We start from the raw sequence: 16,703 nt of genomic DNA, 5'->3' as shown, positions 1-16,703 counted from the left end.
ATTTGGGATATGATGAAAATGTTTCAGGCACCAGTGACCATTCTAGTTGTGGAAATTGACTGCCTTTTGGGCTCAGTGGCCTAGTGTATCCTCCTAGTTCGCATGTCCGGTGGGGAATGAGATCCATCCAGTGTTGCCTCAGATGACAATCAGGGAAGCCTCTCTGCTCAGATCTAGATCTTCAACTCAGTTCTTCTTCCAGATCTTGATTTATAGCTGTGTCCTTCCAATCTCGCAGCAAATTATCCACCTCATTCGTAGACCAACATTGTAAGGGATGACGCCTTGTTAGGGTGGGGTGTTCACCTGGGTGGAGATGATGGTGCATACTCTGCCCCCTAGGAAAGCACTGCGTAAACAGCACTGCGATGGAGCTTCGAGCCATTGCCCTAGCCCGAAGGCATTTCTTTCCTCCATATCATACTTTTTGTGCAGTACCCGGTATCTAATGTCCTCTACCATAACAGTTGAGGGGGATTCCGTTCCTGGAGCCTGTGCTGGGAGACCATGCACTTGTAGCAGTGAGCCCTCAAACCCAGAGCTTTTTTTAATGACTGCCCACCTAGATAGCATTTTGAATGTGAGGGTGGAGGCTTTGAGATGCCTGTCCCTGGAAGAACACAAATTGGAACTCCGCCTAGTTGGTACCAGTGGTCGTTGCTGAGACTACGCTGCATCAACCTCATTGCAGTAGTGTGCTAAAGTCTGCATTCTCTCTTCGGACTGAGCCAACCTGCATTTGCAGACGAGTGTTTGGGCCCCCTTCTTAATCCTCATACGTTTCATCTCCATGCTGGAGATTGAGCAGCCAATTAGAGGCTTTCTTTGCAAGTGTTTCTCCTTGCCCTGCTGAAGACTTAAACCTTTTTGAAACTCACCTGTTGGATGTTCTGTACTTTGCGCCTTCTCTGTCAGCAGTGCTTGGCCTTCTATACCGGTTATAGGAGTACTTCACTGAAATGTATGCCTGCTTGTGTCATTCAGACTTGCCTTTTTCATATTCACATAGCCTCTGATGGCTCATCTCTTGAAAGGATTACTTTGCATGTTTCCACCTTTGTCTCTTGTTGTTATGCAGAGGGATTTAAAATTGTTTCTCACATTGTTTGTGGAATCCCAACTGAGCTGATAAACAGCTGTTCTGTTCATGTTTCTTTTTTATACATAATATTTATATTCGATTTTTAGTAACACTGAAACATGAGTCGCACATAAACAACTCTCAAGATCCAGGGTAGGATGTTCCCCATAGTACCACATTGTCTCCATTCCATCCCCTTCCTGTAACATTATACAACACCATACAATTCTAGGCTATGCAATTATGAACTTCTGCATATAAGGGCCAAGTGTTGCAGGCATTGGGTTCTATTACAGTTCCTCCATATTGCACCCAGTCTCTCCATATTTCCTTGGTGATTCAGTGGGCATCCACGTGCCATGTAGATAGGCCTCTCCAAGCTAATACTGTGATCTAGTCCTGTTTTCCAGTCCTCCAGTAAGGGAGTATTTCGATCTTTCCAATGTTTACCAATGTCTCATTTGATGACCAAAAGGCCCATCTATAAAAACGCTCATTTATGTTGATTGCTTCCAAGGTCAATGGTGACATGCAACAGAGACATCTTATAGTCCTGAAGGAGTTGCCAACCCATTACTTCCCCCACCATAAATATAACTCCCTCCCATAGCTTAGAAACCAACTCACAGCCCCTCACTGTGTGGGGAACATATTCCTTGTGTGCCTCAAATTCACCAACCCCATTCTCCGCAATCTGTCTTTTAAGTATGTGCAATGTAAATATTTTAGTTGAATCAGGCTGAGCTGTGACACAATAACAAATTCTCAAGGAGAATCTTGTGCCTCCCTCCAGCTATCTCCTGTCAAAGTCTCTAGGTCCCTTTCCCACACCTCACACAGATGGAAAAAGGAGTCAGGTGAGTTATTCGCTTGCGATCCGTCGATTGCAAAATTCTGTGCTCCTTCACCTCCTTTGATAGGGTCTTGCCACTAAGGGGCTATAGTCTGGGAACACCTCAGTCCTGCAATATAGGGCCCACGTTCATGCAGGAGCTGCAGGTATTTTTAAAATTGGCTATGGTGTAAGTTTGACTCCTCCAGTAGGGCTGAAACCAACTTAAATGGCGTTCCTGCCATGATTTCTCCCAGTTTGGAAATCTCAATAGTTTCTCATTGTTAGAACCCTTGCAGCCCTGCAACTTCTCTCAGCCTGAAGAGGGGTTTATTTGGTGAGTCTGTGCTTCCAACACACATCCTCGTTTGTTCTGTTCATCTCTGACTCCTGGAACTGCTCTTTTGGTGGTGCATACTTCACCCCTATCACACTGGTCTCAGTTTGCAGTATTTTACCTGGACATGTTGGTTATCTTTACGTGCCCCTTCATTTTTGGCAGAAGTGTTGCTCATGATCCACATGGGCCAGTCCATCAATCAATCAATCAAGGGTTTGTAAAGCGCACTACTCACCCGTGAGGGTCTCAAGCCGCTAGGGGTGGTGGCAGCTCCGGATCAGTCGCAGCTTCGGATCAGTCGAAAAGCCAGGTCTTGAGGTCCTTCCTGAAGGTTTGCAGGGTTAGGGAGTGTCTGATGTTCACGGGGAGCTCATTCCAGGTCTTGGCTGCGATGTAGGAGAAGGCTCTCCCATCTGTTCTGTTTCTGCGGATGTGGGAGACCTCTGCCAGGGTGAGGTCGGCGGAGCGGAGGTTCCCTTTGGGTACGTGGAAGGAAACTCTCTTGTTGAGCTATTTGGGTCCTATGTTGAGGGATTTGTAAGCGTGGTTTAGGAGTTTGAAGGTGACCCTCTTCTTGATGGGGAGCCAGTGGATGTCTCGCAGGTGTTGGGTCATGTGTCTGTGACGCGGAGTCCCAAGGACGAGTCTGGCTGCAGCGTTCTGGATGGTCTGGAGTCTGTGTAGTAGAGCTATTCAACTATTTCATCTTTTTCCCCTCTCCTCATTCTTTCAAGGAGGAGGAGTGGTTGCACAGGCTGGACCCTAAGCGACCTGCCTCCTGTTACATTGACCGAACAAGGTCAAATCAGGAGTTTGACCAGCTTTTTTTGTTTTACTTGGGGTGCTGAAAGGTAAAGCGGCAACACAAATACTATTTCATGTGGGATCACTCTTTGCATTAAGCTCTACTAAGCTTTGCCTAAGTGTTATATACCAGGGCATTCTACCAGGCGTCTTCCACAGTGGTTTGGGGCTTCCCAGTTCCATGTATTTGCCAGACAGCCACATGGTCTTATCTTCATGTGTTTGCCAAGTGTTATTGCCTGCCAGCTCAGATATGAGGGGGTGGCTACTTTGTTAAATGATGGTCTGCAATACTCAGTCCCATCTCCTGTTGTCCGGTTGGGTATTTCTTTTCAGTTAACATTTAGGTTTAAATCTTTTTATTGGTTTAGTGGACAAGTCAAAATGAAATGCAATTAGCAAAGATGGACAGCTTAAGGGCCGTGCGCATTGAAACGCTACATAGTACATTTAAAGCAGTTCAAGCAAGGGGGAAAAAACACACAACCCAACCTCCCGCCTCCCTCCATACCCACTCTTCACTCACCAGCTCTCCTTTCCTCCCCCCTCCCCCTTTCAACCCGGGAAATACCAGAGACTTGCAGTAGGAAAGTTAGAGGTCCTATGTCTAAGCGGTATCTTGATAGTGCAGGAAGTCGCAGGAGGTGAATGTACCTGGGACAAGTGAGCTCTTGAAACTCTGAGCATAGAAGGGCGATGAAAGGGTGCCACATATCCGAAAAGGAAGCTCCATCCCCTTGAAGAGAAAAGGATATGCTCTCCATACCCAGCACGTACCATAATCTGTGCAACCATCCCTGTATCGAGGGTATTTTGTCTGAGCCCCACACTGCCAGTATATTCTGTAGGGCCGCCCCCAGAGCTATACCCATCTGCCTTCCCTGGCGCAATTTGAGGGGGCATGTAAGTCTGTAGGAGACGCCTAAGATAATATATTCCGGGAACCGTAAAATAGTGGTATCGAAGTGAAGATCTATTTCATCTAGGACCTGAGTCCAATGCAACTGAAGCGTGGGACATTTCAACAAAATGTGCACCAGGGTGTCAGCCGCTCGGCATCCCCTCCAGCAGCCTGGCGAGCAGTTGGGGTCGCTTCAATGCAATCTGTGAGGGGTGAGATACCAAATCTTAGTAGACTCTATGCTAGAAATATTGCGTGCTGAGTGCCTAGCCCTATAATGGATGTTGTTTCATTTTTTCTTAGTCTATGTGCGTCATAGCTCCGCCTCCCACCGTTTCTGCCCTGCTGACTTAATCCCTTGTTCCGGGGGGGAGGTGGGGGGGGGGGTGTAAAATGTGATAGAGTTCAGCGATGAGCTTCTTGGTGGATTGCTTAGATAGTAACCATCATTCGTAGGGGGTAAGCCTTCATTTGGCTCCTTGGCGCACTGTGCCATATTTGATTGTAGTGGTAGCGCTCCGTCTCGGCCAAGGCAAAATCCACTCAAGTCTTCAAAAGACATGTGTCCCTTCTCGTTAAAAAAATGCCCTATTGACCTGCGGCCTTGCTGTTCCCAGTGGCCGAAAGCCGTCTGGTCTAGGCCTGGGGTAAAATCAGGGTTGCTGGTGATAGGGGCGAGAGGCGATGGGAATGTGGTGAGGCCGGTGCGGGTGGCTGTGGCGTCTCGCGCATTGAGTGGCTCGCAGTATCTGAGAGCCGTAGAGACCAGGGACCTCGAAGCCTTACATGGAAAGGAGATCTTCCACAGGGGTGCCCAGCCAGTGCCCACACCATGAAAAGCCAGTGCTTTTCAGACTCCGGTTGTGCCCACTCCAACAGGCACCAAATCTGATAATAGTCTAGGTTGGGCATTCCCAAGCCTCCCTCATCTGGGGATCTATAACTCCTATCTGTGTTCATCCTGGCTTTCTTGCCCCCCCCCCTCCTCCTCCACAAAGGAGGAGTACTTGGTCTGGAGCTGTTTGAGCCATCCTGGGATCTCTCCACAGGCAGTGTTTGGAAGAGGTAAAGAATTTTTGGGAGTGTGTTCATTTTAAAGGCTGCCACCCGGCCCAGCCACGAGAGACCGAACGGGACCCAGCGTTGTAGATCACTCCGTGTCTGTGCTAGTATTCATGTGTAGTTTAGAGAGACAGTTTCTGCTGTTGAGACCCCCAGCGTTATCCCTAGATAGAGAAAAGTTTTTTGGTCCCACCTGATGGGGCATGCCAAAGTTAGGGTGTCTATAGTTGACACCCGCAGAGAAAAACCTAGGGCCTGTGATTTGGAGACATTTACGCGAAAGCCAGATGGGGAGGAAAACTTTTCTAGTTCCGCCAGGAAAGCCGGAACAGATACCTCAGGAGACTCAAGTGTATCGATAATATTGTCCGCATACAGGCTGATGATGTGCCTTTCCCCTCCGAAAAAACCCTGCGAATCCGTGGGTTCTCACGGACCTTCAAGGCCAGCGTCTCTAGATAGAGGGCAAACAGGAGCGAGAAGTGCTGTTGCGTCCCCCTGGCTAAAGGGTTTGGACGTGTAGCCATTCACTCCGACAGTCGCAGAGGAGTGACTATACCCGCTAAGCACCCAACTGCAGAAACGCATGTAAACCCCGATTCGCTCCAAGGTGGTCTCTACGAAGGGCCAGTACACCCTGTCAAACGTTTATTCGGCGTCTACAGGTAAGGCACACCTCCAAACTGTGGCGCGAGTGGTATTATCTAAGAGGTGGAGCAGCCTCCTGGTGTTATCGCTGCATTGCCTCGTAGCTACAAATCCTGCCTGGTCAGGTTCAATTAGCCGAGGCATCAGTGGGCCGAGCCTGATTGCCAATATGCCGGTAAAGATCTTAAGGTCGCTATTCAACAGGGAAATAGGCCTATACGAGACACAAAGCTTTCCATCCTTCCCAGGCTTGGGCAAAACTACCACTGATGCCATCAGCATTGTAGGGGGCATCTCTCCGGTATCCCCGATTGCATTGAATAGCTGCGTTATTATTGGTGCTAGGACTGAGCAGAAAGTTTTATTAAAAAATGGCTGTGAATCCATCCAGGCAGGGTGATTTGAGGAGCTTAAGCCTGGCAATGGCTGAGATTACCTCCTTGACCCGGAGCGGGCTATCTAACAGGGTTGCCTGATCCGGTGATAGGAGTGAGTGTGTTATGTCCTGAAAATATGCTGCGGGATATTGCTCTGGAATCTGCTGTGCAGAGTAAAGGTTGGCGTAAAAATCCCTGAAGGCACGAGAAATATCCTCCTCTCTGGAAAGTTCTGAGCCCCCCTCATCTATGATCAATGAGACAGCTGCTGCCTGTCGCTACACGTGGAGCTTATGTGCTAGCAACCGGCCTTACCTGTCTCCCCTCGTCTAGAATATATGTTTAAGCCTTAGGGCCGCGTACTCGGCACAGCCCAGGTCCAAGCTGGCAAGTTGAGCCTGCACGTTTTTTAATTGCCGCCATATCCTCGGGGCGCCAGTCCTCTTGTCGATCCCCTCTAATTCAGAGACCTGTCGTGAGAGTTCCTCCGTTTCTCTTTGCGAACCCTTTTGCCCGCGGCAGATGTGGCCATTAAGTGGTCCCTGGCTACCAATTTGAGTGCCTCCCACAAAGACACAATGGATGTTTCGGGGGTGTCCTTTTCGGCTAAGTAGCCCTGTAGTATCCTAGTGAGGCGGGCCATCTCTTCAGGTCTGTAGCCACTGCTGCATGCTGTCAGAGAGGGAGCCAGTTTGGCCCTGCCTCTGGGCCGAATGGTCCCGCTGACCATCAAACACAATATTCAAATCTCCCCCCAGGAGTACCTGCCTGTTGTAGGAGGCGGTCAAGTCCACCTCCGATTCACCCAAGAACGCCTCTTGGCCCTCGTTGGGGATCTAGATGGTAGCCAGCGTGAACGTACGTTTCCCCGCGGTCAGAGAGAGCGCCAGAAGTATTCTCTTAATTTCTAGCACCTGAGACCCCACCACCCCAGGGAAGGAGCGGAAAATGAGAATAGCAACTCCGGCCTTTTTTGTTGGGAGGGATGAGCAGTATTGCTGAGGAAAGGCCTTAGATCGTAGTTTGTGTGTCACTTTGCAATAGGTGGGTTTCCTGTAATAGGCAGACGTGGGCTTTGGTATTCTCCAAATAAGACAAGATGGCTCTGCGTTTAATAGGGTTGTTGAGCCCTTTCACGTTGAGGGTCAGGATTTTAATACTCATCCTATCAGGTGGGGGAGGCGAGGCGCGGCACGAAGTGAGTGCAGTAATGCAGAGCGCGCATTCCCAGAATGGGCCTATATGTGATACCTTCTAAAGGATTGAAACTCGGCCAGTGTAGCGGGCGAGCGGGTGGACCAGAAGACCCGATTGGGGGGTGGAAACCCATAATATACAAAAAAAAATACCCCAACGTAACATAAACACTAAACATGGTGGTATGTAAGCAACAATTGCTCCTGCAAAAGTATCTCGGGGTTCCTGTGGCCTCCGACTCCCCGCCCCCTCCCGGGCATGGTCAATGTCCGCAAATAGACTAGAACCAGCGGCCAACGAGAATATAACTGCAAAAAGTCAGAGACTTTGTCTTCGTGTGCGCATCACTCCAGCGCTCCAGCGAGGGTCTCTAGTACTGCCTGCCGTTCTCTGGCCATGATGTTTGAGTCAGGGCGTGTTGGCGGGCTAGAGAATTTGGGAGTGGTCCACCCATGCCTTCTCTGGCGGCTGCGTGGCGGTTTATGCAGGAGATGCAAGTCTGCTGCGGTGTCCTCTATTCCCAGTAATTACACTCTGCAGAGAGGGACACAATGTGCCTCAGTTCACCTTTAAAGTGGAAAATCAGTCTAAAAGTGTGACCCCAGGAGTACTTGATACCAGCATCTCTGAGGTAGGATGTGATAAGGCAGAAAGATTTGCGCTTGAGTAGGGTGGAGGCCACCAGATCTTGGTTTAGTGTAGGCTTCGATCCATCGTAGGTGAGATCTGCTCGACCCCTGGCCTCTCCAAGAATCTGCTCCTTTAGCTGGAAATCATGTACGCATGTCAGATTATCCGCTTGCGGGGCCAGCGGTGCTCTCCTGGGGCCCACCCTGTGCGTGCGGTCCAGTAAATGGGTAACTCGGGAGGCTTCCATAGGATGAAGCGCAAGAGACCGGCCACTAGTGCTTCGATATCACCATCCTTCTCACCCTGAGCCATGCCACGTATACGGAAATTGTTCCGGCGCGACCGGTTCTCTAGGTCCTCTGTGTGAGCCTGAAGGTCCAGATTCTGTTCCTGTAGTTTGAGGACTTCTTGCTGGAGGTGTTCAATTTCTTCGTCCCAGCCTGCTTCGTGTTCTTCCATCGAGTTAATTCGTTCTCCCAGACAGTCCACATCTTGGCGTAGCTCCCTCATGTCCGCAGAAAGCTCTCTTCATGTTGGATAAATCCTTGCAGAGCGAAGAGAACAGTGACTCTATGAAGGAACGGCTCACTAGGCCCTCTGTTCCCTCGCCGTTCCCGCCTTCGTCAGAGTGCTTCACCAATGGCGGCCACTCCTCTTGATGAGCCGCTGACTTGAGGAGCAAATATTTGACTGGACATGTCTTTCTTGCCATTGGAGGCTGCCATTTCAAGGTCACTGTATGTCCTTTTGTGCAAGTGTCGGCCCAGATCCGTAAACTTCGGGGAACTCCACGCCAAAGCCGCACTGCCAAGGCCTGTGAGCTGCACCAGTTTCCCAGGGCCTTTGTGGCCGACCTAGATTGCTCCCTCCGGGCCCCACCAGCCTGTGACTCAAACAGGGAATCTGCACAGACCAGGTAGTTTAGCCGGTCTCGTGAGCTGGGCGCAGGCTTCAGTTTCCGTATTTACTGGTTGCTTCGAAGGGGGGCCCCTCCAGGCCTACCGTGCTGGGCTCCACGTGGCTCGCACGCCTTGGGCCTTTCACCTCGTCCTTCTGCGTGGGGCCACTACAGGTGCTGCTAAAAGCGCTTTCTGGCGCGAGCTGGAAGTGACGGTGGCAATCCCCTTCACGACTCCTGGGGGCCGCTGCGCCTTATGGGGAGGGTCTATTTAGGCCGTGTGCTGCTGCGACGGCCCCTTTTGTCGTACACTGCTGTCCGTTCCTCCTCGCTGGCGGTGCTTCAGTGTATACCCGACTGGGTTAACCAGGTCTTGGGCCCGATCAACGCTCACCGTTGAGGCCCACCAGCTCTACCGCCAGTGCTACTAAGGTGCGTAGTCCGATGACGGGCGTTGTACGGCAATGGTATCCCCCCTTCTTGCCTCTCCAGCGGGCCCCTCGCAAGAACGCCACTGCTGCTGTGTAGTGGGGTCTGCTACCGGCTCCTTTCTGGCACTCCCAGCGTTACCAGCTCACCGCCGCCTCCCAGGGTACCTGCCCGCTCTCCCGCCACCGTTTGGTTGGGCTATGGTGCTCCTATGGCCGCTGGAAGTGCGATGCAGAGTTCGGCAGGAGCGGAGAGCGGAGCGGTTGTATCCTATCGAGACGCCATCTTGGCCATGCCCCCTGCAGTTAACTTTTATGATAAGGAACCTGCTGAAAGGGATTTACATCAGAAGTTACTTACATTTGACAACAATATTTCTGGTGGATACCCCTCTCCTGAAGTAGTGTCTGTACTAATAAGGTTCCAGAGTGTCTGTTGAATTCTGCTGTACCATAGTCTGCTTTTTTTAAGCTTGTTTGTTTACCCTTCCCATGTCTCAATTGGACATTGGAATAGTAGCAAACATAAGCCTACGTATTAGGCAGTGCTGTGTATATGCCAATAATGTCACTTCTATGGCCGGCTGAGCTGTAGCTGTTTGGACACATATGGCAGCACTGGATTTTTTACAGCTAGGAGAATGCTTCTAAGTTTTTCTAGGAATTTGCACGATGTTGTAGTGTCCACCAGAGATCATTATCAAAGGTAAGCAAGTTTTTCATTAGATCACGTAGGGCTGTGGGAGAAATAAGACCTGCTGGAAAGAACAGTCATAAGAGGAAAGGAGAAGTATGAGGAGAAATTTCATGAATGCAGGAACATTGTGGAGGAAATAGCTGAAATCTGGAGGGAGTCATTCTGACAACTTTGGAGAGAGGGACTGAGGAGGACAGAAAGTCTGGGTATTAGTAGAGGTCAAAGGACGTGTTGGTTTGTCACTGCCGTCTTTCACCGAGTTTGCAGAAGGTGAGGGTCTGATTAATATATTGTTGTGTGTTTTGAGGGTGTCTTTTGGGTTTCCAATCAGTGTGGATGTAGTTGCCCATTGCCCAACATGTAAACAGTGTTTATTTTGTGTAGTGGAGAACAATACCTTTTGTATAGCCTTTGAAACTGTAGTAGTTGAGGAAACATATACTGTACAGAAGGTGAATCAAATATGTGCTGCTGATTTTGTTGCCCCGTAGAGTACTTTCTTGCAATCACAATCATATGTATGTTGGATAAAGGAAAATGTGTATGCCGACGAGTAGAAGAAGTAAATTAGATGCATGGGACGTATCCTTAGATACACGTATTCAATATTAACATGTTTTTATTCACCTATTTATTGTAATTGATATATTTTCTTTGCATATAGAATGTGAATAAACCATGTTGTTTTACACTAAGCGCCGTCCTCCGATCAGACCGCAGAGGCTCCCCTTATAGTGCTGCCAATTTCACTTATTCTGAAAGAAAGTGGCAGCAAAAAAAGGCGACAAGCTTGAGCTTTCATACTGCTTCATATTCTCACCAATGTATATTCATGAAACACAGACTCTGTTAATTACCTTCATTAACCTCTGCTTGTCTATAAAGAATATGCACAGAGCTATATATGTATCCTAATGCCAGGAGTGCTTTCCTTCTGTGCTTGACAGCTTTCACTGTGATATTAGATCATCTAAAATGCACCTTCATGCTCTGAACAAGCTGAAAACTCCCCTTTTCCTAAGCCGCAGTATTTCTTTAGTGACTATCCATGTGCTGGTTGTAATCTGGAGATCTTTGTAAACATCTGCCCTGGCTTGCAAGCCCTTCTAGTTCTGCTGGGCTGTGGACTCCTCATTCAATGTGTACTGTAATTGGGCTCCATCACAGGAGGCAGAGCAAGCCCATTAGGCTTGTTTATTAAGATCACAAGTTACACGGAAGGAACAGCTGCTTCAGGAGCAGCATCCACCTTCTTCTCAGTCAATACTCCCCTGTCTTCATGCATCACTCCCAGCACACCATGGCATTGCACTCTCAACAGTTAGGCAGAAGAGAGAATTATCCCAGAGAAAAAAGTGACCAGTGTCACTTTGAAGTAACTCTTTATAATCCTGTGTTCCTGCGGTGAAGTAGCCACACTAAGTCGATAGGCCGTTAAACACAGTGCTACAACATCTAGACAGTCGTAGCACTGTGTTTAAAGCAAAGGTGTTTTTGCTATACAAAATGTACAGTTCAAAGGCTTCCAACACAAACAACAAGCAAGTTGGAGTAAATCAGGCACCTTTTGTCCCCATTGGAATTGTTTCTGATCCTTCAGACTTTTGTATCTATCCTAATATGTGCAGAATGGGGAAAAGAGAAAGGTATTGCCACTGCCCCTCTTATGGACTTGAGCTTAGTTCACACTGGTAGCTTAGTACAGAGATAACTTGAATCCTGACAGAGACTTTTTGTAGGTTAGTTTATATTTCATAAGCTCTCCCATCATGTTCTGAGAAGTCATCAACTGTTGCTACTCTGTGTGTTAAAACTTTTTATTGAAAACTAATCTTGTTTCTTGAAAATATGGACTATTAGAACACAGAATCATTCAAGGTATGAATAAAAAGTACACTTTTAACATTGTAATCTATAGCTTCTTACTAACTCTCTTGTTAGATTCTAAGAACATATCCATATAATCTCTCCTTTGCTTATCCAATACAGCCTCTCACAAATTATTCAAAGTTGAAGTATTGGGTGCAGATCAGACTGATGCATTAAAAATTTTGACCATCAATGCACATGAACAAGTACAATAGCTGACTTTCAGATATTATTATACTTTCAATTCTACTGCAAATCGAACATTTAAAACACTAGTGAGGTTAATTGCATAATATGTAAACAGTGCAATACTTTTTTAATCAAGTATCTCAGATATCACATAATCATTCACATTGCCCCTTTAATCCCATATCTCAGCCGCTTCCGCCTTAAGGTTCATAGGTCAATAATAAAAAAATACACACAACTGTATATTTTGTGGGTTTTCTGGTCATTGTGTTGTGTACTGGAATTGATTGAGAGTGTTCTTGTTCAAAAGTAGTTAGCACTTTAGTTTTTTCCTGGCTTTGTGTGACTTTTTTTTTGTACCCTAACAGAGGAGTTACCACCTGACCACCCTCTACATCCATTTAGGCAGTATTACCAGCAGGCAGAGCACTCTCTTCCATCGCTCATTCAGATCAGGTAAGTTGCTATTGGTCATTGGAGTTTGCTTTGATTATATGGAGACGTAACTAGTGGGTTGTGATCTGTGTATATCAGATCATGTTTGCATTCTAGTGTTAGAAAAGCTACACATATATTTACTAGGGAAGCCACTGTAGCGTTATTGATATTTTACTACGATCTATGCAGTGGTTTCTGGTTTGGAAAAATGTATTGTGCATGTTCTAATCATTCTATATTGCTTTCCATTGTTTGGTTGGAGGATTCCGCCCTGAGGCTTGAAGATACCAGTCATTTAGTTTTACATACACCTTTGCTTAGTTTGAGTTTTTTAAAACACAATACATTCAACATTAAAAAGAGTGAGAGAGGTTTTCATCACATCATCGACTCTAGCTATTTGTCGATTATATTTTCTCTGGGATATTAGTGCCATGTTTTGACTAGTATTAATGCAAGCTTTACAGTTTTGCTCAAAACCACGCATAGATTTTTTGCCATCTCACATTTGTTTCCTGTGTATTACATACAGAGATTTATTTTACCAAGTGTGCTCTCTGATAGCTATGCTTCATTGTGTTTTATGATGGTTAGTTCCCAAATACATTTTTAACATCCTCACATGGACAAAATTACTGTGCTCTTCTTTCGAAAAAAGAGTGTAACTGTGTGCTTCTGTGTTGCTTTATCAATGTATGGCTCCTCGGTTCATGCCAGCATGATAGCCGATGCGTTATGAAGTGTTTGGAGCATTGCCTCCCACTCAACCTCAGTAAGTTTCTTTTCTTTCCTTACTGTTCATTTGTTATTCTTCCTCTGCTGACCATTCCAACATGTCTTTGACCCACCTTCTGACATTGTTTTGCGGTCGCAGGCAGAGTCTCCCTTTAGCTATTCACCTATTTACCAGTACTCATGCCCAATGAGGCAAATTTCCTTTGCATCTTATTTTCTATCTTTTGGGCAATGAATCTAAAAGGCGTTGTTTACCCTTTAGTTCTGGGAGTCCTCCGTGTTATATCATAAACCATTTGTCACCTTTGTCCAAAACCTGCACCGTGAGGTAATCGCCATATCATAAACCGGAAGTATGCCAGCACTTCACTGCATTGCAGGCAGTTGGACACAGGCTGAAGAAGACAACAGTTACTAGCCGAATCTTCCTAGTAGTGGGTACCACTTTAGAAGAATTGGAAGGTGCAGCATGCATGAGAAATCCTCTAAGAGTGTGCAAGAGTTTGGTGTGTGAGCTCCAGGGAATGCATCAGGTCATCACAAGTTGGAGCGGTGATGCTGCCGTGAGGATCGCAATGCTTTTGCTCAGTGAAAAAAGGGGCGTAGCAGACATTGCACGTCGTCTAAGTACTGGTTTATACCTCACTGTCCCACTCCTGATTGCAACGGACATCGTCATTGTTTGTTTCTTGGTTATCTATTTTCTACTTATTAAACTAATCTATAAAGCGCTCTGATACCCTCTAGGGTCAAGTTCGCGCTATATAAAACTTTATAAATAAATAAATTGTTGTCGGGTGGAGCACAGCCACAGAGTGTGTCATTGGCAATCAAGGACTGCTCGGCTCATCTAAATATTTGCTAAAGTGTGTGGTGAAGCTAGGAGACCACAAGTCGTAAGATAGCCTGGACAAATGGAGAAAGTGTTCACAACTATGATACAACTGCACTTCTGTGTTCTGTTGCATTTATAAATAAATAAATAAATTCAAAGTTAAGCTCATTAGGCATTTGCAATCATGATACGTCTGTACAGAGTATTGTATTGTAATTGCATTTATATAGCGCTTACTACCCCTGACGAGGCATCGAAGCGCTTTTTCGGCGAGTAGCACGCCACTCCGGGACCCATAGAGGATTAGTGTTGAATTAGTATAGTGAAAGTACATTTTAAGTGGTAGATAGGTTAGTCAGTTATTTGGATTTGGAATGATAGCAGAAGGTTTGTATTTATATAGCGCTTGTTGACGCACTCCATTCAGGAAGCCTACAAAGGATTAGTGGTGAATTAATATGGTGAAATATGAAGTAATTTCAGTGGTGGATATTAGTTAGTTACTTGGAGTGAGAAGGATAGCGGAGGGATAAAAGGGGAGGAAAGATGTTACCCCTAATGGGTGTTGAATCGGTTTTCTGGCGAGTAGCACGCCATTCCCGAACCCATAAAGGATTACTGTTGAAAATTAGTATAGTAAAAAAAATATGAAGGAATTTGAGTAGTGGATATGTTATTCAGTTATTTGGGTAGTATATTAGTATAGTTTAATATGGAATTTGAGAAGTGAACATGTTAAGTCTGTTAATTTCGATTGAAAAGGATAGTGGAGGGATAAAAGAGTGAAAGATTTTTTTGTATTTTTTTTTAGGTCTTAGCAGTAGGAGGAGGCTTTTGGATGAGTAAAAAGAAGTTTTGGGTATTGCACAATGAGAAAAAGGGCAGCATTTCTGGCCCTAGTCCCAACCAGTCTCGAACAGGCTCAACCAGGCAACTACCCTTGTCCTCTCCACCCTTAACAGGCTCAAACAGGCAACTACCCTTGTCCTCTCCGCCCTTAGCCTCGACGCCCGGGCTGAGACGCCCTAAGCCTGGCCTTTTTAATAGCCCTAGTAATCAGGTGATCCCTTCAGCCAATAGGAACCCTAGCCCTAACACTATCCAATCACAACACTAGCCCTAAAATCTAGAACCAATAGGAGACAAGGACCTTACTGCCAATCAAAGCCCTAGTCCAAGCACCCAATCAGTTTAAAAACCCTGATCTCTATGTCCAATAAAGGCCCTAGCCCTACCAGAAGTCCCAACCCAAGTCCAAGCAGCCAATGGTACAGGTAGCCCTAGTCCCTACTTCCAATAGAAAGCCTAACCCTACTATTAGTCCCACAACTAGTCCAACAACCAATCACACCAGAAGCACTAAACAGCTACTTCCAATTAAAGGTCTAACCCTCGCCCTAGTCCCACCCTACTCTCAACAACCAATAACATAGGAAGCCCTACTCCCTACTTCCAATAGGAATCCTAACCCTAGTCCCAACCCTACAATGATTGAATCACAGACCCAGAAACCAATCAGAACCCTCAAATACACAACCAATGAGGACATTAACCCTAACCCAATAGAAAGAACAGATACGACCACCAATCAGTGTACCACATGTGCCAACCACTAGCAGACCATATAAGGTCCCAGCGACCTCAGACGAGGTTTGCTGGCCAGGGAGTTGGAAGCTGCTTCTCCTGTTCAGAATCTCCTAGGAGACAGACCAGCTCAATCCACACTTTGGACTTCTGCAGGTAAAGGCTTCACTAACTCGAAATCTAACAATACTGTTTGAATACAACTTTACTCCCCCTGCTGGCCAAAAAGCGAAGTTCACAGGCCCCAATAAATACAGTTTAAACAGCTCACAGAAGCACCCTCTGATGTAGAATATCCCTGTTGCTGGGGGGGGGGGGGGGGGGGGGGATTCTGGCCTCACTGGCTTGTGAACACAAAATGGTGGCTGGGGGTGCACTGTTTTAACACACAGGTCTTAGCACAGAGCAAAGGAGAAATTTGGAGGGAAAACAGATTTGTCACCAAGGAATGATAGGGACAAACTACAAAGGTTGGACTGCAAATCCCACAATTCAACACGTTAAATGCAAGCAATCATGGGCAGGGAAACCCACAAGTTTAAAACACAAAGCAGGTGATAAAATATGCAATCACAGGCAGGTCAAAACTGCAATTTTAAACTGTAACAACCACATGCAAAGACAGTAATCACAGAAAGGGAAAATCGTTTTTTAAACAACTTTTGTTTTGGGAAGAGAGAGCACTAGTCTGTCTCCTTACCACTTCCTGGACTCTGCTCACTGCAATCTGGGGCACAGGTAGGCTGCAATTCACAAGATGGAGGAGAATGATTTGGGGTGCACTCAGCAAGGCCTTAAGGGGCCTGGGCAGGTGTGAGAGGAGGCATCAGACTTGCCTGGTAGCTGAACAGCCAATGGTCTGTTGGCCTGGGGGTGGGGGCTAGGGAGCTGCTTCTCCTGTTCAGAATCTCCCAGGAGACAGACAGGCTCAATCCACACTTTGGACTTCTGCAGGTAAAGGCTTCACTAACTCGAAATCTAACAATACTGTTTGAATAAAACTTTACTCCTCCTGCTGACCAAAAAACAAAGTGCACAGGCCCCAGTAAATACAGTTTAAACAGCTCACAGAAGCACCCTCTGATGTAGAATATCCCTGTTGCTGGGGGTGGGGGGGCAGAGGGGCTGGCCTCACTGGCTTGTGAACACAAAATGGTG

At 46.7% G+C, this 16,703-nt stretch overlaps 1 protein-coding gene across 1 annotated transcript in view; it reads left to right on the top strand.

The window, feature by feature from the left end:
* PDCD7 (programmed cell death 7) overlaps nt 1–16,703 on the top strand; it is a 103,912-nt gene that overhangs the window by 72,598 nt on the left and 14,611 nt on the right. Inside the window, exon 4 of the mRNA XM_078683086.1 lies at nt 12,322–12,409. Within this exon, the coding sequence (XP_078539212.1) occupies nt 12,322–12,409 (88 nt within the window). The remainder of the gene's footprint in view (nt 1–12,321; nt 12,410–16,703) is intronic.

This window comes from Lissotriton helveticus, chromosome 3_1, assembly GCF_964261635.1.
Source record: "Lissotriton helveticus chromosome 3_1, aLisHel1.1, whole genome shotgun sequence".
In the NCBI taxonomy this organism is placed as follows: Eukaryota; Metazoa; Chordata; class Amphibia; order Caudata; family Salamandridae; genus Lissotriton; species Lissotriton helveticus.
The sequence above is the reverse complement of the archived record's forward strand: the minus strand, read 5'-3'. Positions and strand labels throughout refer to the sequence as shown.